General features: G+C 44.6%; 1 protein-coding gene across 1 annotated transcript in view; it reads left to right on the top strand.

The window, feature by feature from the left end:
* Nucleotides 1-23422, top strand: part of CA10 (carbonic anhydrase 10 (inactive)) — a 534858-nt gene that overhangs the window by 495625 nt on the left and 15811 nt on the right. The window contains exons 5-6 of the mRNA XM_028091369.2: nt 15605-15700; nt 20194-20266. Coding sequence (XP_027947170.1) covers nt 15605-15700; nt 20194-20266 — 169 coding nt within the window. The remainder of the gene's footprint in view (nt 1-15604; nt 15701-20193; nt 20267-23422) is intronic.

Genomic DNA, 23422 nt, shown 5'->3' with positions numbered 1-23422 from the left:
GTGTACAGCCTCTTCAGAAAGCAGATGTGACTGAATAATGTGTCATCCAAGTCTTGACAGAGTTACTTATAAAGTCGGAATCTGAGAAAAAGAAGGGCTTTTACTCTCGGCCTAGCGGTTCCTTTGCTCTGGTCTGAGCACTTGGAACAACAGGTTCTGCCTCTATAATGTGCCTCATTTAACCTTTGTTATTGCTCCCAGAAGAATCTCACTATTCTCCAGATGAGCTCTTTCCTTTTTCTTCTAAAGATGTCATCCAAATAGCCCCCACCTCTCCACCCCAGCTACTACTCCCACCAGGATACCTGTAAGAATCATTCATTGGAGTTCTGAAAAGATTGAGTCCTCCAGTGTTTGGAATAAAAAGAAAATATGTATATGAAGGATTTTCATACATGCACTTCTTCCTTCAAGTATCTAAGAACATAGAATATGCCAGGCACCGTCCCACATGCTGAAAATACACCCGGATGTATTTAATAATTAATAATGGATGTAATCCATTATTTTTGCAAATCCTTCCCAAAAGCCTAGAAGGCAAAAGTGGCTGGCCTCATGTTACAGATCAGGAAACAGAGACAGAAAAATATTAGGTGATCACCTGAGGTCACAAAGCAAGTAAGGCACAGAGCTTGGACCCCGAGGACTAGACCTTGAGATTCTGAGGCCCTCACGCCATCCAGTACCGCATAGCTGTCTTTAATTACCAAGGAGAGTTTGGTTGCTCCTCTGTTTCACACTTATGTGAGGTTGGCTAATCCCAGGACCAACTGAGAAGTGAAGCTCAGAAGGCTTTTGGATCAAGCCCTCGGCATGTACCTGCTGCAGAGCCCCTAGTAATGGTCATGGCCTATGGATATTTGACGGATCACGTGTCTCTTCTGTTGAATTATATCTAAACTAGTGAGTCCATAAACATCTACAAATAACTGTGAAAGGATAGAAACCTTACACCGTGGTCCCCTGGAACGTCATTCACATTGCACTGTGGGTGGTGGCCCCGAGCAATAGAGAAGGAAGTTTTCAGAGACTGACTCAGTCTCCCATGGACATGCTTTGGCCCACGCCATCACATGATCATTTGGAGGTTGCCTTCCTCTTCCACGCCCTGAGATCAGACCTCAGGCAAAGATATCCTGGCCATGAGGTTGAAGCACTGGACTCTTCTTTTTTAAGTTCAAAACTGAAGTCATTTTAAGCAGGACAATAAAACAAAAGTAACTTAACAGTTTCTACAGTGTCTAAGAGATGCAAGACCAGCCATCACATTGGTGAAGTCAGAAGACTCAACTGTTAAAGCCATGTTCTTGGGCCAAGAGGAGAAATAATTCCACTAAAATGGGTATTAATTTGGTATAAGGGTGACTTAAATGTAGGTCATCCCTCCTGAAAAATGTTCATGGTTCTTCCCCCCGCCATTCAACCAAATTACATTGGAAGATTTTTTCTAATGTTGACTCTTGATTCCTGATATGAACCCTACTTGATCATAATAAAATAATAAAATAAAGTACATAAGATAAAAATATAGAGTAAGATAATAATAAAAATAATTTTTAACATAATATTGTTTTCCATTAGCTAATATTAGCTTAGGCTTCTTACATATAAGATTATAAGAGACCATGGCCTGCCTACCCCTTAAGAGTCTTATGGAACAGGGCGCCTGGGTGGCTCAGTTGGTTAAGCGACTGCGTTCGGCTCAGGTCATGATCCCAGAGTCCTGGAATCGAGTCCCACATCGGGCTCCCGGCTCAGCAGGGAGCCTTCTTCTCCCTCTGACCCTCTCCCCTCTCATGCTGTTTCTCTCTTTCTCTTTCTCTCTCTCAAATAAATAAATAAATAAAATCTTTAAAAAAAAAGAGTCTTATGGAACATACTTATAAACCCATTCTGGCCAAGGCTTTTCTGTGGGTACTAGAAGTAGAAAAAAGATTCTTATCTTAACCAAAGGAACTATATAACATGTCCCTACAATAATTAGAACAAAGTGAGCCTTCATTAATACTATTTATGTGAGCTCTGGGGTTCCTTATTCAATAAACACGGAACAAAAATGAGCTGAACGTACCAGAACATGGGTTTTCACCCTGGGGACAGACTCTTCCACAAGGATGACCATGAGGCTAAGAGAGACGGTGCACAGATAATGGAGACAGTGAGCCCAGTACATCTACAATTTTCATCATATGAACTACAGAAAGAAAAGACTGGCAGAATCTTCTTGGCAGCAGATGACAGTAAGATAAAATAAGATACAAAAATGAATAATAGACTAGCCTGTCTTCAAGAAATATAGTCTCCAAGTGTTCACGGCCGGGCTCTGCTGTAATCTATTGGATGTAACAGGTCACTTAATCCTTCCAGGCTTCTCGTGTCCCTTATCTAAGCCCCAGCAGCCAGACATGTCTAATAGTAATAAACAAACCTCCCATTTAATGAGCGTTTGCTCTGTGCCAGGCACAGCTGCTAAAGCCTGCTTTATCTCATTTACCCACTAAAGCTCGTTTACGTGTTTTAGCTCATTTAATCATCCCGACTCTTTGCAAGGTTATGTTGGAGTCACATGTTTGCATATGAAGACATTGAGGCTCAAAGAGAGTGAATAACTCAGGACTTGAACCCAGGACATTTAACTCCAGAGCCAGTGAATGAGCCTCCCCCGTGCCCTTCGCTGTGATGCATTTGACGTCATGGGAGCATGGGCAGGAAGTAGCTGGACGCAGAGGAAGGACAGGAGCAGTGAAGTGTGGGTAGCAGGATGCAGAGCATTCATTAAAATCAGCCAAGGTTCAACACATACCCGCAGACCTCACCTTTCCATCCTGGCAGGTAGCAGCCACCGCCTAAAGTCACTTCCAGGAGAATCCAGACCTCATTACAGGAGGGCATCCTGCTCTGGCTTTCTGCAGCTTCTTTCAGGAGAGTTGGAAAGGATACAGATGCTTTGAAAAAAAGGACCGTAGGAAGAGAGCTTGGCTTCTAGAAATGGCTATTTCAAAATGTTGCAGGGGGGGGGAAAAGGAAAAGAAAAGCATCAGGGAATAGTCTAATTCGGTGGTTTGTGATAAACATGTGAGAAATATGTCTCTTCAGAAGAGAGAATGCTCCAGAATATTCTTGGCATGTGGTTTGTTTTGTGACAACAGATTTCAAGTCCAGAAACCAGTAAGAAGGAAAGTGTGTCCAATCTTCGTATTGTGGAAGGAAAAAGAAGGAATATTGGAATCACCTTTCCTATGTGTGGTACTTTGTATGTGTCACCTCATTTATTTTGCGTGTTTGACTATACCCTGCCTCGTTCCTGAAAGACTGTGTAGTGGATGTTTTGGTTTTACTCTCACAACGATCCTTAGCTGCATTCCCATATCACAGATGAAGAAAATAAGGCACAGAGGGGCTAGACAACTAGCCCGGGGTTATTTGGACAGAAGAGGTATTGGGCTGGATTCAAAGTAATGGCTTTTCCAGAAGCATCCTGCATCCAAACGTACCACTCCCCACGTGTGCCAACTGTCATGCAACTCAGTGAAAAACACCATGCTTTAAAAACCCAGGTTTTGTTATCTTCGGGGGTCTTCGGGGGGGGGGTGGAATACCATATTTCACTCTGGTTTTATAGGTTGCTGTGATTGCTGGACCACATTTGGGGGTCTTTAGTCACTGAAATTACAGGTACTTCTTTTTCTCTTTAGCCGTAATTGCATTCCACATCTTAAAATGGAGGAAATGATCTGTCACCAGGCAGACCGGTGATAATTGCCAAACCTGAGGGCCAGAACTTGACAGTTGGTAAATACCAAACCCCCTTCTCCTCCGCAGACTGCGTGCGCTCTTACACGTAAAGACGAACTTGTTAATGATGCTCTATAAATAAGTTCTAGCTGATAATTGTTCCAGCAACCGCTGTTGAAATGTGATCTGCCCTCAGATACAAAACACCTTTCCTTGCCTTTCTCCTTTCTTGTAGGGAGAAAAAGCGTGTACACTCAAAAGCAAAGTGGACCAGAGTCACTTGGCTGTGTGACCTCGGAAGAGTTGTTTAACTTCTTTGTGCCTTTGTTTCATCGTTTGCCTATGTCAGGAACAAATGGGGTAATCGAATATATGGTACTCATCTCTGGTGGCCTGGCATCTGTCAGACGACAGGTGGGACTTGTGGCTTGACTGGAATCAAGCCCTCCCGGAGTTGAATCTGCCCTTGAAAAGTTTAAAGGGCTATAGAAATGTGACAGTGGTAATCATCATTTAAAGGGAAGGGAGAGGTTAATATTGATATTCCTTCAGTATGTATTTTCTTCCTATCTCCATAGAACACTGACTGGATAAATTATACCCCCTGAATTTTTGTATTCGTCTCTCAGATTTAGACTAGCAGGGTTGGCAAACCACAGCCTGCCGCCTGTTTTTGTAAATAGAGTTTTGTGGGAACCCAGAGACGCCCATTCTTTTATATTTTGTCTGTGGTGCCTTTCATACCAAAGCAGACTTGAAGAGTTGTGACAGAGAGCCTGTAACCCACATAGCTGAATTTATTTACTTTCTGACTCTACAGAAAGCCTGCCAACCTCTCCATTATAGGATGAGCCACCGGGGATGTGTTTGTCTTTAAAAGCTCTCACCTCATCCGGTGCCTGCAACACAGGGTGCTCCATACGTGTCTGAACAGGACAAGAGAAACTGGAAAATGATCCGGGTCCTGAACAGGCCACATCTTGCTCAAGCTTCCCTTGGGAAAACAGGCTCAAAGTGAGGACCCAGAAGAGGGGGCTGCACACACCTACCCCCTATTCCTGTAGGAGCTGAAGGCTCTATTATTGATTGCTTGTTTAGTCATTCTAAAGAGCTAATTACTGAGTGCTTGTGAGATGCCAGGCCCTGGGCTAAATGCTTTATATATTTTGTCTCATAAAATCATCACCACAGTTCTGTGAAGTAGTTAATATTATTATCCTGTTTATAAATGAGAGGCCTGCCTTGCCCAAGGGTACCCAGTGGCGAGTTCCCATTAGAGATCCTCTCTTTAGGATTCCAGGCTGTTCCTTTACCAGCTCTGCCCAGTGCCTTGCTCTCCCTGTCCCTTGGGGACATCACATATTATTGTATTTCTGCCAGCCTGCGTGGCTTCATTCATTCACTTAACAATTGTTTCTATGTTGCTATAGCCAATACGTGCCAGGTTCTGTGCTGGGCATGGGGGCATCACAAGGACCCATCAGATATGATCCTTGCCTGAATGAAGCTTAAAGTCAGCATAGTGAAAATGGCAGGCATTAATCAATCGCACAATGAAACTGAAACAAAACTGTGATCTGTTTCAAAGAGGAAAGGCGTGGGATGCCATGAGGGTGGGTCATGGGGATCTCTCTCAAGAGGCGACCCTTGAGCTCAGATCTAAAGGGGTTTGTAAATAAAGGGCAGGCACGGAGGGGAGGGAAGGGCGTCCTAGGCAGAAGGAACAGCGTATGCATAGGCTCTAGGGAAGGAGGAAGCACGGTGCACAAGGAAACTAAAAGGTGACTGTAGCCAGAGCACATGGAACAAGGAGACGTGGTGGGAAACACCAGGGGCCACACAAGGCTTGTGCTCAGATTTGGGTCTCCGTCTCTGTCTCAGAACAATTGGAAGCCACTGAGGTGTCTAAGCAGGGGTAATTAAGGTGGTGGTGTTATCCCTCCGAATGCCAGGTGTGTAGTCTTCCATGACAAGGCTGCTCTTTCCTGAGTTCACTAAGGGGCTCCTGCTAATGGAGTGTCATGCTGGGAAAGCTGAACTGAGGGGTCTAGAGCATGGTCTCAGGACCCAGCTGGTCACTCTGCTGAGGCGTGAAGGGTGAGCAAGCACAACCTGGCACACACCCATGAATCACCTCATTGCTGCCAAGTGTGAACTCGGTGTGAGACCTGTAGACCACATGCTGCTCTCAGCCTAACCAATGACAAGGATAGCTTGCTGTCAACTCGGAAGCTTGCTTGCAGTAGTTCTGCTCATGTAGTAAAGATGAGTACTTCTCTATCAGCTTGGAAGCTGAGTTACTTGTCACCAAAGACCAACGTTTGTCAGGCTGCTCACTTCCATGATGCGGCACGGAAGCTTTGCCTGTGGTCCTAAGAGTAAAGTCATAAACAGAATTCTCCATCACCCTTAGAACGGAATCCAAACCCCTTAGCTTGGCCTGTCAGGCTTTCCATGGTCTGGCCCCGTCGCCCTGTTCGACTTCAACTCACACTACTCTGCCTCACTTAGTGGTTGCTCAAGAAACACTGTTGAATGAATGGATGTATGATTGACTGTATGATCTTGGGCAAGCCCCACTCTGGTTTCAGTTTCTTCATTTTTAGAAGAAGTGGCTGGCCTGGGTTTCCTCCGAGGCCCCTCCCAAGATGAAGAATCTACAGGATGCAGAATTGGGATTCATTCAACAAACATTGCCAACATCTCCTCCAAGCAATTCCCATGACAGACACAGGGCATAGGATATGATGAAAGATACCCCTGCCCCTGAGATGTTTATTCAAAGGTAGAGAAAAGAATAATTTCAAAATAACATGGTGCGTGAGCATGAGTAGAGTGTGAACTCTACCAGCATAGGAACTAGGGCAATCCCAACTCTTTCCACTCCCTTGAGCAAAGCATCTCTCAGAGGCCCAGTGTCCCCGTGATTCAGATGGACAGAATGGCACAACTCTCGGAATTTTGTGAAGGTTAAATGAAGTGATGTTACTGCTGGCATTGTGTCTCGCACAAATAAGTGTGCAGCGAGTGTTGGTGGTGATTATCAACAAATGATGGTGGTGACTAATGTCAACAATGACATTCAGCACCCATGTGATTGTGCCAGGTGTCTATGACTTACGTCTGTCCTGATCACTCAGTACTCCTGCCATCCCAGCTGTAAAATATTTTGAACCTGTCCCCTGGACAAGAGCGCCATGGAGCAGAGAGGAGCTGCACTTGATGTTCAAGGTCAGTGATTCATGGAAGATGTCCTAGAGAAGATGATACCAGAGCTGAGCTGTTAGGTCAAGAAGGGGAAGCAAGGTCTCCTCTGTCTCCACTCTGCCCTGGGAAATCTTTCAAAAATGCACATCTGATAAACTGATTTCTTCCTTAAAACCAGTGACTTCCTGTTGCATTTGAAATAAAGTCAACGCTCCTTACCATTGTCTGCAAAGCCCCCATGAGCTCGTCCCATCTTGAGCCACCTTCACCCTTCCCCAACCATGCTCAGCCATTTGTCCCTACCCCTTTGCAGAGGCTGTGCTCTCTGCCAGTGACATGCCTCCTTCTAGTCTTCCACACCCAGCTCCTTTCATCATCAGAACGCAGCTCAGATCTCACCTCTGCAGACAGGCCTTCACCAACTCTACCCTACCTGACATCGTTCCCACTCCTATGTACCTCACCCCCATTTTTCCCACTACTGCCACTCACTTTGCAAGCCAAAGTCTTGTTTGTTTCCTTCAAAGCTGTCGATGCTATCTGAAATGACCTCTAGGAGGTCAAGGGCTTCATCAGTCTTATACAACTGGCCTCGGCACGTAGTTGGCCCTCCAGGATTTTTTGAACAAGTGAATTCCAGGCGCCTGTAAGATTGAGTGAGACAGTATGTTCTGGGATGAGAACACAAGGTTCAAGCCAGTGCCATACAAGGAAGAGTCACATCAGGTCACTAAGGACTTAAGTATAGAGAATGTGCTGGATCTTGGTGTCAGGCTCTGAGCTGCCTCTGAGCATCATGAAAAAACTAACAATATCTTATTTCTTCCTCTAAGACAGTGATTTCTCGCTCTTGCATTTCCAGAAAGCTTCTTAATTGAGGGCACCTGTCTAAATTAATAAGAAGTCGAGATTATAAAATAATTTCCTGTAATCCAGGGTTAGCTCTTTCACATGGGAATTCCAACTAGGCTGGCAGAAGCCCTTGGGGCATCTCTTTAATGAATAACTAGGCTTGATGCTTAATTAGCATATCACGATTAGCTCCCAAAGAGTTGGCTTTTGTAAGCCCTTTGCACATTGTCCCCGCCGTCTTAAGTTGCTTTGCACTTGCTCAGAGGTCAAACATCCACTTACTGTCACCTCTTTCATGTCAGACACTGATCACCTTGAGTAAGCCCCGAAGTTGAGGTTCAAACTACATCTTAGTGTTTATCCAAATTATTACAAATTCTGAATTTGTAGGTTGGGGATTTTAAAATATTACCTATAACTGGCAAAAAGTAATCATAGACATCACTTTCAGAGCCCATCTGCCAATCCGATACTCTGCTCCTAGCAGGACATGATCTGTACATGGCTGCCCACACCCCTAGCCCAAATTCATGGTGGGACAAGCAGCAGACCCTCTTCCCCTAGACCCACCCACACCAGGAACATCGTGCATGGTTAGTGGGCATTGGATTAGCACCATTGTGCCTCGCTGGGGAGGAACAAAGCATCAGCTGCAGTAACTATAATTCCATTGGCTCTGGAAGGTAGGTAGAGAAGCAGCTCTTTTTCACACTTAAGCCCTACTCTGGGTGCACGAACTGGTATAGGCCCCATGCATCCTCTGCTCTTGGCTTTGATGCCAAAATTGTGTTCTGAGAGGTGGGAACAAGAAACCCGGCCACTGCCAAGCTGCCTCGTAAGGTCCTCTGGAGCTCCTAACAGTTCTGAGGCCTGGGGGAATTGCTTGGTGCCCACTCTTCCCAAACGCACACATTTTGCAAGTCCTACAGAACACTGTCCACCAAACAGCCACCTCCTGAAATTACACCCTCCCTACCTCCAGCCTCTCCCTGCTTGAATCTGCCTTCCTGCAGTCCATGCTGATTATCTTACCCTCTGCTCAAAACCCTTCCATAGCTCATATTCTAGGCCTCCTATGATCTGGACTCAGCCTGTCTTCCAACATACATGATACTTATACCCCTCAACCCAGCCTAACTGACCCAGAAGAGCAGTGAACAGCCAGACCAGACAGGGCTCTCTGCTAACCAACCAACAGTATCTGCTAAACAGTACCTCTCAAAGTTTAATGTGCATTCAAATCACTGGGGACTTTTTAAATGCAGATCTTCATTCAGGAGATCGAGGGTAGGACTCAAGATTCTACATTTCTAACAAGTTCCCTTCCAGATGTTGTGTCTGCTGCTGGTCCCTGCCCAGCGCATTGAGTAGAAAAGCACTAGGGGTCTTTTTAACATCTTGGGAGGGCGAAGGCATTGTATTCCAAATTCCTTTAAGATTATATTAATTCTATAAAATCACCATTTTGGTAGATCAAAAGGCCAATCTCATACGGTTCGACCCTCATGTAAGAAGCAGGCCATCTGACTCTGAGAAACAAACTGAGGGTTCTAGAGGGGAGGGCGGTGGGGGGATGGGTTAGCCTGGTGATGGGTATTAAGGAGGGCACGTTCTGCGTGGAGCACTGGGTGTTATGTACAAACAATGAATCATGGAACACTACATCAAAAACTAATGATGTAATGTATGGTGACTAACATAACAATAAAAAAATTAAAAAAAAAAAAAGAAGCAGGCCATCCGTAACTCCAATAGAAACCCAAGCTCATGACATCAAAGTCCTAGCCAAGTTACCTTGGAACAAAGAGGAGGCAAGACATCAGATCAAAATTCTAAATGTGCCAACTCAAGCTTAGAGCAGAGCACAGCCTCACCCTTCTGCAGTCTCCGGCCCCTGCAGAATGCCACCCTGTGGGTCACCCAGTGGCTCAAGAGACTTCTTCCTGCATCTTTCAGTCATGCGAGTTGGAGGGAAGAACCATTCCGCTGGAGCGCCTTCCAATTCCCGGCTCTCCAACTCCTGATTCTCAGAACATGCTGAAATTTCCGGGCATGCCTTGCAGCACTGGCACGTCCCCCAGGTGGTTTCGTAGGTCACCTCGCGGGACAATCTTAGCAGATGGCAGGATGTGTTTTGATTCTCATTAAGAAGCTTACTCAACACTGAAGGGAGGTGTGGCAGGTCCCCCACAGCTCCTGGTTCTTCCACATGGCAACGCTTCTCCACCTGAAGAAAGTGAGGTCTGTGTGTGGGGGCGGGCGGCAAATGATAAGCATGGGCCAGAGAAACCTGCCTGATCCACTCTGCACAGGCAAAGCAGAGTTGCCAGTCCCTGCCCATGGTTGCCTTTCTGATTACAAAAGAGCTACTGTAGAACCATCTGCCACCATCGGCAAAATGCACGAGAAGTGAAAAAGCAATGAATAAATAGGATAGTTCAAGAGCAGCAATACCATGCTCCCTCCGTGAAAAGCTCTAATGACTCAAGATGGTCAGGGTATTCTCAGATCCAAGTTTCCATCCACCTGACTGGGTATTGATGGGGTGTGGATGCTCATTGATCATGTGGTACTGGCTCTCCACTCCAGCTGCCCACTAGCTGGAGAGCATTTAACAAATCTCCATGCCGTGTTCCCACTCCAAATCAATGAAATCAGAATCGGGGGAGCAGGCACAGGTGGGTATTAAAAGCACCCAGGTGATTTAAATGCACAGTAAAGGTTGCAAACCACTGTGTTAGAGGTGTTTTTTTTTTTCCAAAGATCAAAGAAAAGCACTTTTTAAACATTTTTTTATTTTTATTTTTTAAAGATTTTATTTATTTATTTGACAGAGAGAGACACAGCGAGAGAGGGAACACAAGCAGGGGGAGTGGGAGACGGAGAAGCAGGCTTCCCACAGAGCAGGGAGCCTGATGTGGGGCTCGATCCCAGGACTCTGGGATCGTGACCTGAGCCGAAGGCAGATGCTTAACGACTGAGCCACCCAGGCGCCCCAGCACTTTTTTTTTTTTAAATCATTGACTTTCTCAGTTTCTAAAACTTTACCTCCTTTTTTTAACGCAATACAGGATATTGGTAATTGTCACTTTTTCAGAGTCACAAATCACTTTTACAGGCACTGTCTTATTAGATTCTCCCATCAGCCTGTGGAAAATGTTCACACCGCTACAGACAGATATAGCTGAGCTTGCTGTGACGTCGTTTACAAGACGGAAGAAAAACTGGAAACAAACTGAAAGCCAGTGAGAGGATCGTTAAATGTGTCACGGGGCATTCGGTGTTCATGCGAGAGAAAATTCTACAGCTATTATAAAAACTTGGGTAGCTCTATACACACTGGCTTTGAAAGATAGCCACAAACTATTTTTAAATTTTAAAAAATCAAGTTCAGAGTCGTAATTATAAATAATTATAATTTATAATTATATATTTATAATATAAATAATTCCATTCATTTTTTATTTTTTAACAACTTTTTGAGATTTCTTCGATAAAAATTGTGTAGGTTTAAGGTGTACAACTTGATGTTTTGATATATGAATATATGAATATATTAGATTACCACAAACTAAATAACATATTCACCACTTCTACATAGTTACTATTGTGTGTGTATGTAAAGATGATTTAATTTAAGATCTATGCTCTTAGCAAATTTCAAGTATGCAATATGGTATTGCTAACTATCATCACCAGGCTGTACTCAAAGCCCCTGAACTCACTTATCCTGAATAACTGAAACTTTGTACCCTTTGACCAACATCTCATTTCTGTTTCCCCCCAGCCCCTGACAACCACCAAGCTATTCTTTGTTTCTATGAGTTTGACTATTTGAGGTTCTATACATAAGTGAGACCATACAGTATCTGTCTTTCTGGGTGTGGCTTTTCACTTAGCATGGTGTCCCCCTGGTTCATCCATATTGTCACAAATGGCAGGATTTCCTTCATTTTTATGGGTGAGTAATATTCCGTCTTATTTTTCTTTATACATTTTCTTTATCCATTCATTCATCAACAGAAACTTGGGTTATTTCCATATCTTGGCTAATGTGAATAATGCTGTAATGAACATGGGACTGCAGAAGTCTCTCTGAGATCCAGATTTCATTTGCTTTGGAAACATACCCAGTAGTGGAATCACTGGATCATATGGCAGTTCTATTTTTAATTTTTTGAGGGACCTCCATACTGTTTTCCATAATGGTGATATACCAGTTTGCCTTCTTACCAACAGTGTACAAGGGTTTGCTTTTCTCTACATCCTCACCAACACTTGTATTGTAGTCTCTTGTCTTTTTGATAATAGCCATTCTAACAAGTGTGTGGTGATATTTCATTGTGGTTTTGATTTGCATTTCCCTGATGGCTGGTGATGTTGAGCACATTTCCATGTACCTATTGGCCATTTATATGTCTTATTTTGAGAAATGTCAATTCAAGCCCTTTGCCCATATTTAACCAGGCTATTTGGGTTTTTGCTGTTGAGTTGTATGAGTTCCCTATATCGTTTGGATATTGACTCCTTATCAGATACATGGTTTGCAAATATTTCCTCCCACTCTGTAGGTTGCCTTTTCACTGTTTTATTTCCTTTGCTATGCAGAAGCTTTTTAGTTGGATACAGTCCCACTTGCCTGCTTTTGCTTTTGTTGCCTGTACTTTTTGGTGTCATGACCCAAAAATCATCGCCAAGACCAATGAATGTCAAGAAGCTTTTTCCCTATGTTTCTTCTACTAGTTTTACAGTTTCAGGTCTTATATGTAAGTTTTTAATCCAGTTTAAGTTAATTTTTTATATGACATGAGATAAGGGTTCAATTTCATTCTTCAGGAGATATCCAGTTCTCCCCACATCCTTTATTGAAGAGACTATTCTTTGCCCATTGTGTATTCCTGGCATCCTTGTCAAAGATCAGTTGACCATAAGTGTGTGGCTATTTCTGGGCCCTCTGTTCTGTTTCACTGGTCTATACGTATGTTTTTATGTCAGTATCATACTTTTTTTATTACTATAGCTTTGAAGCATATTGTGGAACCAGGAAGCTTTGTTCTTATTCAAGATTGCTTTGACTATTCAGAGTCTTTTTTGGTTCCATATTAATTTTAGGAATTTTTTTTCTATTTCTGTAAAGAATGCCATTGGAATTTTGGTAGGGATTGAGCTGAAAGTAGTATGAACATTTTAACAATATTAACTTTTCCAACCCATGAACACGGGATGTCTTTCCATTTATCTATGTCTTCTTTAATTTCCTTCATCAATATTTTATATTTTTCAGTGTACAAGTCTTTCACTTCTTTGGTTAAGCTTACTCCTAAGTATAGCTGACCCTTGAACAATGCGAGAGTTAGGGACACCAACTCCCCCCCATGCAGTCAGAAATCCCTGTATAACTTTTGACTTCACAAAAACTTGATTACTAATAGCCTACTGTTGACCACAAGCCTTACTGATAACATAGTCAATTAACACATGTTTGGTACACTACTGTAGTCTTACAATAAAGTAAGCTAGAGAAAAGAAAATGCTATTACGAAAATCATGAGAGAAAATACCTTTACAATATTGTACTGTATTTAAAAAAAAAAAAAATCAGCATGTAAGTGGACCAGCTCAGTTCAAACCTGTGTTGTTCAAGGTCAATTGTACTTTATCCTTTTTATTGCAATTGTAAATGGAATTGACTTTATTAATTTCCTTTTTGATTTGGATGCCTTTTGTATCTTTTTATTATCTAATTGCTCTGCCTATGACTTCCAGCACTATGTTGAATCAAAGCGGCAAGAGTGGGTATCCTTGTCTTAGAGGAAAGTTTTCAGTTTTTCCCCGTTGATTGTATTAGCTATGGGCTTTTCATATATGGCTTTGATTGCATTGAGGTAAGTTCCTTCTATATCTGTTTTGTTGAGAGTTTTTATCATGAAAGATGGTGAATTTTGTCAGATGCTTTTTCTGAATCTATTGAGATGGTCGTGTGGTTTTATCTTTCATTCTGTTAAATGTGGTGTATCACCCTGATTGATTTACATATGTTAAACCATCCTTGCATCCCAGGAATAAATCCTACTTGGTCATGATGTATAATCCTTTCAATGTGTTGTTAAATTCAGCTTGCTACTATTCCATTGGTGTTTTTGCATCTTTGTTCACTAGGGATATTGGCCTGTAGCTCTCTTTTCTTAAAGTATCTGGCTTTGTTTGGTGTCAGGATGATGTTGGCCTCATAAGATGAGTTTGGAAGTATTCTCTCTCCTTCCCATTTTTTGGAAAAGTTTAAGAAAGATCAGTATGCATTCTTCTTTGAATGATTGGTAGAATTTACCCACAAAACCATCTGGTCTGGGGCTTCTCTTTGTTGGGGGGGGTTGGTTATTACTTTAATCTCTTTATTTGCATTCATCTGTTCAGGTTTTTATTTCCTCTTGATTCAGTGTTGGTAGGTTGTATGTTTCTAAGAATTTATCTATCCTAGATATTTATAGAATCTGGATCTTTTATAATTTTTTAAACCCTCCATGTATATGTGTGTGACCTATAAGCACAAAAAATATCAGGAAGGACATATGCTAAACTGTTAACAGTCATATTGCTTAGGCTGGGATCACACAGAGGTGGGGGAAGAACTCTCACTTTTTTTTTTTTTAGTTTGTTACAAAAATTATACTTCCATACTGTTAAAAAAAATCTATTTTAAAACCACAGCCTGAGATGAATTCTAAGGAGAGACAATCACACCTGTTTTTCAGAGGAAGTAACCAAGTCTCAGTGAGATGGAGTAAATTACTCATGTGGCTAAAAATTGGTGGGGCATTTGTTTAAACATATATGTATGCTATGTTTCACAATTCCTTAGAAAAGCATTTTTTAAAAATTAGGGAAGAAAGGGAAGACCTAGTTTCCTGGAGCCCAGATCCAAGACTTCATTTGCTACCCACACTAACCATTGCACAAAGGCTTAACAAGCAGACTGCTGATCTTCACTGAGCAAGGAGGAAGTTGAGTCCTGCACAAGCAGATGACCTTGGCAGGTTGGGGCATCCGCAGCCTGAGCCATCACTCTCTCTTTATCAGGAATGCTGCATCTCACAGGCTGGCCACTGCCCTCCCAGAGTCACTGGGCTGACTCAGAACCTAACCATTCCCTGCTTGCCCAAGGCCATGGGGAAGATTCACTCAGTGCCAGTGGCAGCTATGGATGCAGCCAGGAGGGCACATCTGCCCGTGCAGGGCAGTTCCACTCCCAATAAGAGAAATTCACTTTGCACATGCTTTAGGGGAAATATCCTGGGACAGAGCCAGAGCCAGATGGGCACTGAGCTTATTAAAGGCATGATTGTGGGCGCCTGGGTGGCTCAGATGGTTGAGCGTCTGCCTTCAGCTCAGGTCATGATCCCAGGGTCCTGGGATCAAGTCCTGCATCGGGCTCCCTGCTCCTTGGGAGCCTGCTTCTCCCTCTGCCTCTCTCTCTCTCTCTCTCTGTCTCTCATGAATAAATAAATAAAATCTTTAAAAATAAATAAATAAAATAAAAAATAAAGGCATGATTGTTACCAGAAAACATTTGCAAAGATGTATGGGTACTTTTGTATATCCGTGTGTGTGTGTGTGCGCGCATTTTATACACACCCCACACACATGCATACATGCACACACACCTCCCTGAATCCCTTTCAATTACAACATTGTCTTCGTGATTGTTCTACAGTATACCTTAAAGTTAACCCTTATGTAGGGTGGAGGTGCTGTGCCTCAGGCCTTTTCAGGCGAGGCTGTTGTTCTTACTCTTGTTTTTCCCTCTTGCCAGGTGCAGCTCATCCACTATAACCATGAGTTATATACAAATGTCACAGAAGCTGCAAAGAGCCCTAATGGATTGGTGGTGGTTTCTATATTTATAAAAGTAAGTGTCTTGCATTCTTTCATTCTTTTCTTGCCATTCCCAGTCCGGTCAGAATACCAGCTCAGTCTCTGTTGGATCTCAGAAATAATCAAAGGGGTGAGGTCCATGCCCAAGAAAAGCTGCGGGATGGTGACTTTTATACCCATGAGATTTGTGATACATGAGGTCCTTTTCACACAGAAATGATGGCTCCATTTCAGAGCTCCAGAGCCTGAGGATTCAGCAGCCTTTGTTCTAGAGAGAAAAGGGGAGCTGGAGCCAACAATAGGCTTCAGGTTCCACATCATGCAAAAGGATGCAACGGAAGAGGAGGGGTGGCTCACTGACACCCCACAGCATTAAACTCCTGTCCCTCAGTGGCCCCTTGGAAACAGAGATAGAAGGGCAGTGTGAGATGTCCCTCCCCTCTAGGCGCTGCCCTGAACAGCCCCCCCCAGCTTCCCTGAAGTTGCTCTGAATCACACCTCCCATCTTCCTCTCCCTTTCCCTCGTAAGCACCCCTGGGAGAAATTAAGGAAAGATCACCAAGGCTGAGTTTATGACATTCTCAGGAGGCTCCACATCTCCCCAACGGTCAACAACAACAACAGATCTCCAACCAAGAAAATTCCAGTTTGTTAAAAATAATGATAATAATAATCACCTTTAACATTTTGACAGATATGGAGGGAAACAGGTATGCAAATTTAAAAGAAAATGAAAAAAGAAGAAATGTCTTTCCAATTGGGGAAAAAAGAGAGAGAAAACAAAAGGAATGTGTGACAGTTCCAAAAGTTGGCAGTCACTGTGCTAGCCCCTTGGGCAGTTTTGGCCAGACCACAAGAGGCCAGACCCGTCAGAACTTGGAATCTGGTGAATATGATCAGTAGAAATCCAGCATTTGCCACTGGGGGGTTTTAACAGAGTTCTTATGGTGACATGATCACTGCTCAGGAGACTGGGCACAGGGGCACCCCAGGCACTACCCCCATTTCCTCTCCCAAAGCATCATCACCCTTTGCAACAGGCACTTGGCCCTGCCTGATCCTCCCCTTCCAGAGTGCATGCCATCTCCTGAGTTCCTCTCCCTCACAGGGGTCCCATAGGGCCTTCTTGTGGCCTGGGCAGAGCTGAACATTGGCCAGAGGTATCTGTTGGCCGCTCAACTCCTGCAGCTGTCATTAGCAAAGACAGGAAGGGGCTTTTGGCCAGGAAAACATATTTTTGGGCTGTCATACCTTCTGAGTACCTCATGTGATACCCAAAGGACATTGGTTCTGGCAGAGATCCTGCCAGTCCCTACTCTACATCTCTTGGCATCATCACAGACCCGGTTATAATGAACAGCAGATTTCTGAATTCCAGGCACTGAGAGACATACTTTACATATATTTTGTGACTTAACCCTAATAATAAACCTGTGGGGTGGGCACCAGCATCCTTATGATGAAGAAAATGGCTCAGAGAATCTTTGCATTCCACCCAAGTACATGGAGCTCCTAACAGCCCATCCAGGAAAGGAGCCCAGGTCTTGCTTGACTTTCACACTAATGACCTTCCTCACACCACATGCCTCCCCAACGGAGCGTGGAGAAAGCAACTGAGATGAAGAAGAGAGATCATGACATTTGTAAACATCTTCCCCCATGCCCCTATGCCACCCACAAGCACAGGGCAAACAAACTCTATCTCCCTCAACCAGCCTCAATCATGACATTGATACAACCTGTGCATTCATCCTGGGCCATGCTCATTGCTGGGAAGCCTGCAGATATGTCACAGTATTGCCTTGTGAGTGTCCAGGAGCTCACCTCCCTCGTTGGCCTTCCCAGTGCCTGGGTTCCATGTCGGCCAACCTGAGCACCCAACACCGCCTGTCCTTTGGCAGGTGCCTCAGCCTAGGCCCCTGACTGTGCCGCACTTTGCTCAAAGCACTCGAGTCAGTGGATGTCATCCCAGAAGCTCAGGCACATTCCAGCTGACAGGGTGATTGATACGCCAGGAAGTTAGCCTCCTCAACAGCAGACCATGGGCGTGTTTCACAAGCTCTTGCAGGGAGATTACTGACGCAGGTCCTGGCTGTGTCCCAGTGGGCTGTTGGGAGGAACTTAGGTCCCCACCCCTGCAGTCAGTGAAATTTTGGGGGCCAGCTCCTGCATCTTCTCAGGCCAGTTTGGCCCCCTAGGGACACTTCCATTCTTTCCCTGAGCAAACCTGAAGCTTTCTCGCTGGATCTCAAAATAAGTCACAGCATTTCTATTTTTGTCCAACTTAATCAACTCCCAGATGCTCCACAGTGAGTTATCCAAGCTGAGACTCGTCACTCACTCATCCCAAAACACCAACTAAGTGTGGGACATGGGCCCTTCCTATGCTAAGCACGTGCCTAGATATGAGATGAACAGAGCCCTTGGCTCTAAGAGCACCCAACCTCTGGTGGTCCTCCCCCTCCTTCTGATCTTTCTGGCCGCCCCCCTCCTTCCCAGCAAAGATCACTGCAGGGTAGGCAGGCACAGAAAATGAGAGGCCCCTCCTCTGGGTCAGCTGAATCCCTAGAGAAGGCACCCTGGCCAAAAACTGAGCCATAGAAGGGTTGGAGTTGTTGGCTAAAATAAGAGAATTGTTTATCTGTGGGTTTTATTTATCTCTGTCCCCTCTTAATCCCCCATCCTTACCATGACCACAGGGAACTGAGATTTGGCTGTAATTACTGCTCAATCACACACCATTAACTTCCCACTTAAGCTCACTTATACCAAGTACGTACTTTATCCTCCCTCCCACGCCACCAACACACCAAAGCCCACAAATCATCTGTGTGCACTCTGGAAATTTTTCTGTTATTTTTAATCAGTTCAAAAGGTCCAGTCCCAACATTAGTGCTGCCCAGACTCATCGGATACCAGGAGCCCAAGGCACCCGATTAAGGGGCATGGCAGATTCCTTACTAGCCATGACAATATATTTTTTTCTCTCCTTCCATGTGAATTGGCACAAACAGGCGGCTTCAAGCCATGTTTTAAATGGCCAAAGAGGAGGTCAAAGGAGAAGCTAAATTTGACACTAAAGCTTCTGGGGAGCAACAGTGTTTGCTTTGGGACTTTTCTCCATTTGGGGGTGGCTCTGACAAACTCCACTAAGCATTCTCACCCACCACTCTCCCCCACCCCCCGCAGTGTGTGTCGCACCACAACACATCCAGGAAACTGTGTGGGAAAGGAGAGACAGATGGAGGGAAAATAAACAGTCTGTGCTTTCTCCAAACTAAAAATTACCTGTTGCTTATCTAATAATAATAATCATCTGCTGCAATTTTTCCAACCCTCAGAATAAATCAGATTTAAAATGCTGATGTGTCACAGCATCCGATTAACAGCTGAGGCATAAATTACAGAGCAGAGCTGAGAGAGGTAGGAGAGAACTGACTGAGATGAACCCGTGTGCCTTGGAAAAGACTGAGTAGAAGGGAGGTTGTTAAGAAACAGTGTACACGGTTATGTGGGGGCACATCACAATCTCCAAATGGTGGTCCTCTGGCTTGAGCCCCTTGAACCTTGCCTTGTTCTCCCAAAGAAGGAATTTGGAGACCTGAGGGCATGGACACAAAATGGGAACTGATCCCTGGACATCTAGTACAATGTTTGGCCCCTAATAGGCACTTAGTAAATATTTATTGGATGTATGGGTGCATGGATAGATGGATGGATGGATGGATGGATGGATGGATGGATGATTGGTTGACACAATGGCATGGCTTATGATATATTTGATTCTTTTAATAAGCAATTATATAAGGTTCTAAATTATTTCTTAGAGATTTTTTTTTCATCCCCTGATACCACTATTCTGGGTATTCTTTCTCTCTCACTGTCTAGGAATAACTGTCCCCTTCCTAAAATGTCACTCCCCACCCTTTACTTAAAACTCTTTGATGGTTCCTCATCCCTTCAGAATGAAGCTTAAATATCTTCCCATGACATTCAAAGCCTGATATGAGCTAGCCCCTGCCTACCTCTCTCGCCTCACCCTCCATCCTCACCCCATACCCTCAGTAACAGCTACGTGGAAGTACTTGCCGGAGCATAACTAGTCCTCACTCTCTCACGTCCATATGCACAGATCCTCTGGATGCAATTTTTTCCTTACGCTTCTTCCTTTCCACATTCTACCAGCAAAGCACCTTGTAGTTTCCACCCATCCTTCAAGACCCAGCTCACTCAGCTCCCCAGATTCCCCACGTGGGTGATCTTCCCCTAATATCATCATGCCTGCAACTCTATCATAGCAATCTTCACACTCTATTATAACCATTCATTTACTCACCTGTCTTCTTTCTCTAGACTAGGATTTCTTGAGAGTAGAGTGTGTGCATTTAATGTCTGAATTTCCAGCCACCATGCTGTTTGGCGCATGGTAGGCACTCAATGAATATGAATGAATAAGTGAATGCAAGGAGGCAGTATTTATTCCGAGATAGCACTGCCTAGTCATTAATATTTTCTTTTTTCTCCTAGGTTTCTGATTCATCAAACCCATTTCTTAATCGAATGCTCAACAGAGATACTATCACAAGAATAACATATAAAAGTAAGTTTGGTTCGATTTCCTATACAACAACTATTCTGTAAAGGTTAGTCCTGTCTGAAGGTAGCAAGCCAGAACTGATGATCTCAGAGGGCCTCTTTCAGCTTCATGATCCTTTAATTCTCTAGAAAGTCACTCTGGAGAGTCAGGGTTGGCTAAGAAGCAGTTCATTTCAAAAGAATGTCCCCGCGGTGCCTTTGTCATCCACGCCTGTCTAAGGCAATAATGATTATTATGAGGATGGTCATCGTTATCTCATGGATTGGTAATGAGCTGGGGGACTCTACTAGCTGACAAACTCCACCATGTCAGCTAGCCACATTCGGGGCTTCGCCAGTTATATGACTGAAAAAGCATTCACCAGGTAGTTTGGATCCAACCTCAACATTTCCAGAGCTGGACCAAATCTCCCTCTCTGTGTCGCTGGGTCCCCCTTTTCAGGCTGAGGCATCTTTCTGCACTGCTATATGTGATCCACTGCTCTAGAGGACTCTGTCCATTTCTTTGGGTTTCCAGAGTGTTTTATCCCCAGAATCCTTAAGCAGAAAAGGGAGTGCTGTGCAAAGTTGAAAGGAGAAGAAGGAAAAAGGTGCTACTTCTCCCAAAGCAATCCCAGAAGTTGGGAAAGGCTTATTAGCTCATGCCAAGAGACAAAAGAAGTAGTACAAGGAAAAAAATATTTTTTAACTAATTAGGAGGGAGCAGGAAAGTGGGATTCAAGTCCCAACTTTGTCCTTAAGCAAGGAGCTTCTTCAATGTTAACTGTTTCTTCATCTGTAAAGTGAAGAAATTGAACTTCCAGTTTCTAGGGTCCGTCTGGGTCTGGGATTTTGAATTAAGCAATAGGTAAATAATGATTTCACCAAAGTAAAAAGCAGCATGCCAACATTCTTATACCCACACCCCCTCGGAGTGCCCTTCCACCAATCGAGGAGCTCAGCTGTATCTGCTGCTTCTGCTCCCGGTGGCGATGGGGAAAAGAGTGAATGCCTTCAGGTCTCCTCTTGGACTGCTGGAGGGAGAGTATGGAGAACCCTTCCCTCCTTCCTTCCTTCATTCATTCAGAAAACATTTTCTGTACCCCTGCCCATGACAAACACCAGGCGAGGCTCCCCAAACGTAAAGATGGCCTAACCCCAGCCCTCCCCACAAGGTGCTCACTGCCGAGTCACTTCCACATGAAAAGGTTGGGGTGTGGGGCAGTGAATGAACTTGGAGAATCCCAGGGCACCTCAATGGACATCACCTGAAAGAATCAGTTGTCTCCAAACCAGCGCACCCTTCCTCACCAAAGCCCCAGTGCACACTCGGGTTGCTCATCTAAGGAAGGCATTTCTGTCTCATGTGCAAATAGCACATTTTATAACTGCCCATAAAATATTATTAGTCTTTTTAACTTTTTTGATTAAAAAAGCATGAAAATTAAATAAAGTGTTTTCAAATCATCTCGAATTTGCTGTGTAGAGACTGTGAAAAGCCATGAAATCGCACATTAAGCCCCAACACCCAGTCTAACAGATTGCCAGCTGCAGAGTCAATTGTTAATGGGACTTTCCTCCCCGCCCCACGCCCAACACGGGTCTGATTCACGTTAAGGGACGTGGCTGCTGCCGACCCACGGGGGTCCATGCTATGGAAGGGTGGCCTTCCTCAGGAACAGGTCCCAGTTCTGGTGCAAACAAGGGGCTGGAGAGCCAACACAGGTCTCGTTGGGACCAATGGCAGATGGCCATTTTTCGGCTGAGGGAAAGTCCAGCTTCATCTCTTTGGAATGAAGCGTCCATGCTGATTGCCGCCCCGTCAGCTCCATGGGAACCGAGAAGGACGCGCTTCGGCGATAGCTGAAGTGGGCAGCAGTGTGAAAATCCAAGACCTTCATTCAGCTGTTCGCTCACTCACTCCACAGATATTTATTGAGTGGCTCCTGGGTGCCACGAGCTAGATCAATAGAACAAGTTTTCTGTCCACAAGGTCCTCACTCTCTAGGTGGGGAGACAGATTGTAGTGCATTAGAGACATTTATGTAACAAGCACGATGTAAAAAACTCTAAAGAGAATTCTTTGGGATCACAGCAGATCTGCTTAGAATACATGGCAGGGTTGCACGAAGCGCGTGCCATTTCAGTAAGGACTGAAGAGATGAATAACTACCTGCTGGGGAGAGAGAGACATGAGGAGAGGGGGAGGGGGGAGGGGGAGGAAGGAGGAAGGCAGGCAGGAAGGAAGGCAGGAAGACAGGAAAGCAGGCAGGAAGGTAGGCCAGAAGGAGGGAAAAAGAGAGGGAAGGAGGGAGGACATTCCAAGCACAGGGAGCAACATCCAAGGTGAGGAGAGCATTACAAGGACTGTGAAGAGATCAGGGGGAGAAACTCTGCCTTCCTCAGCAGTTCATTGCAGTGCCCATAGTATACACGACAACCATGGGTAGGGCCTGAATTAATGGAGGCATGAGTGGCCCCTGCCATAGCAGTGACAGGGACAGAGGGAGTGACAGGAAAGGTGGTTTGGGTCCAGATCTTGAAGGGTCTTGAAGCCTTCCAAGGAGTTTAGGCAGAAGCCTATTTGAAGAAATGCCCTAGAAATGCAAATGGAAGGCAGTGGGAGCAGCCCTTCTCCCTCAGTCATGGCCAAGGAAAAAGAAAAGGAATGAAAGCAAGACAAAGAGACCCCACATGGGGAGAGGTAACTGCTTTAGACCTCCTAATCGCAGTTATTTGTGCTCTTACACTCTGGGCAATAAGGGAGTTGTTCCCGGTAGCACCTTTATCACACACCGCAAGGATAATGATGGCCCTACCAGTGGGAATGGCCTCGACCCCACTATGCCCAGGACACCATGGCTGAAAGGGATTGATTTGTTCAGCAGGAGAGCACCAGCACTCTTCCATCCGCTAAACTCCCCGAGGCAGCCAGCCTGTGGAAGATTGGCCTGGTGGCAAGTAGGGGATGTTCCTAGTGAATGGGAATCATGGATGGGAAACAAGCCCAGAAGCCTCCCCAGGGGAGACATCACTACCTGCTTGGGGGCATCTATCAGAGTCCCCTGCTTCCATACTTCTGAGTAAGAGTGAAAGAAATTGATCCCTGCCCCCAGGGCCACCCAACCACATTACCCAGGGACACCTGACCTGGACCCCCACCCACTCTGCTGCTACCCAG

The sequence above is a fragment of the Eumetopias jubatus genome, unplaced genomic scaffold (assembly GCF_037043125.1).
Source record: "Eumetopias jubatus isolate StellerSeaLion01/CBP00866 unplaced genomic scaffold, mEumJub1_p1.0 scaffold_10, whole genome shotgun sequence".
Taxonomy (NCBI): domain Eukaryota; kingdom Metazoa; phylum Chordata; class Mammalia; order Carnivora; family Otariidae; genus Eumetopias; species Eumetopias jubatus.
Note: the sequence above shows the minus strand (reverse complement) of the source record. Positions and strands in the feature narration are given on the sequence as shown.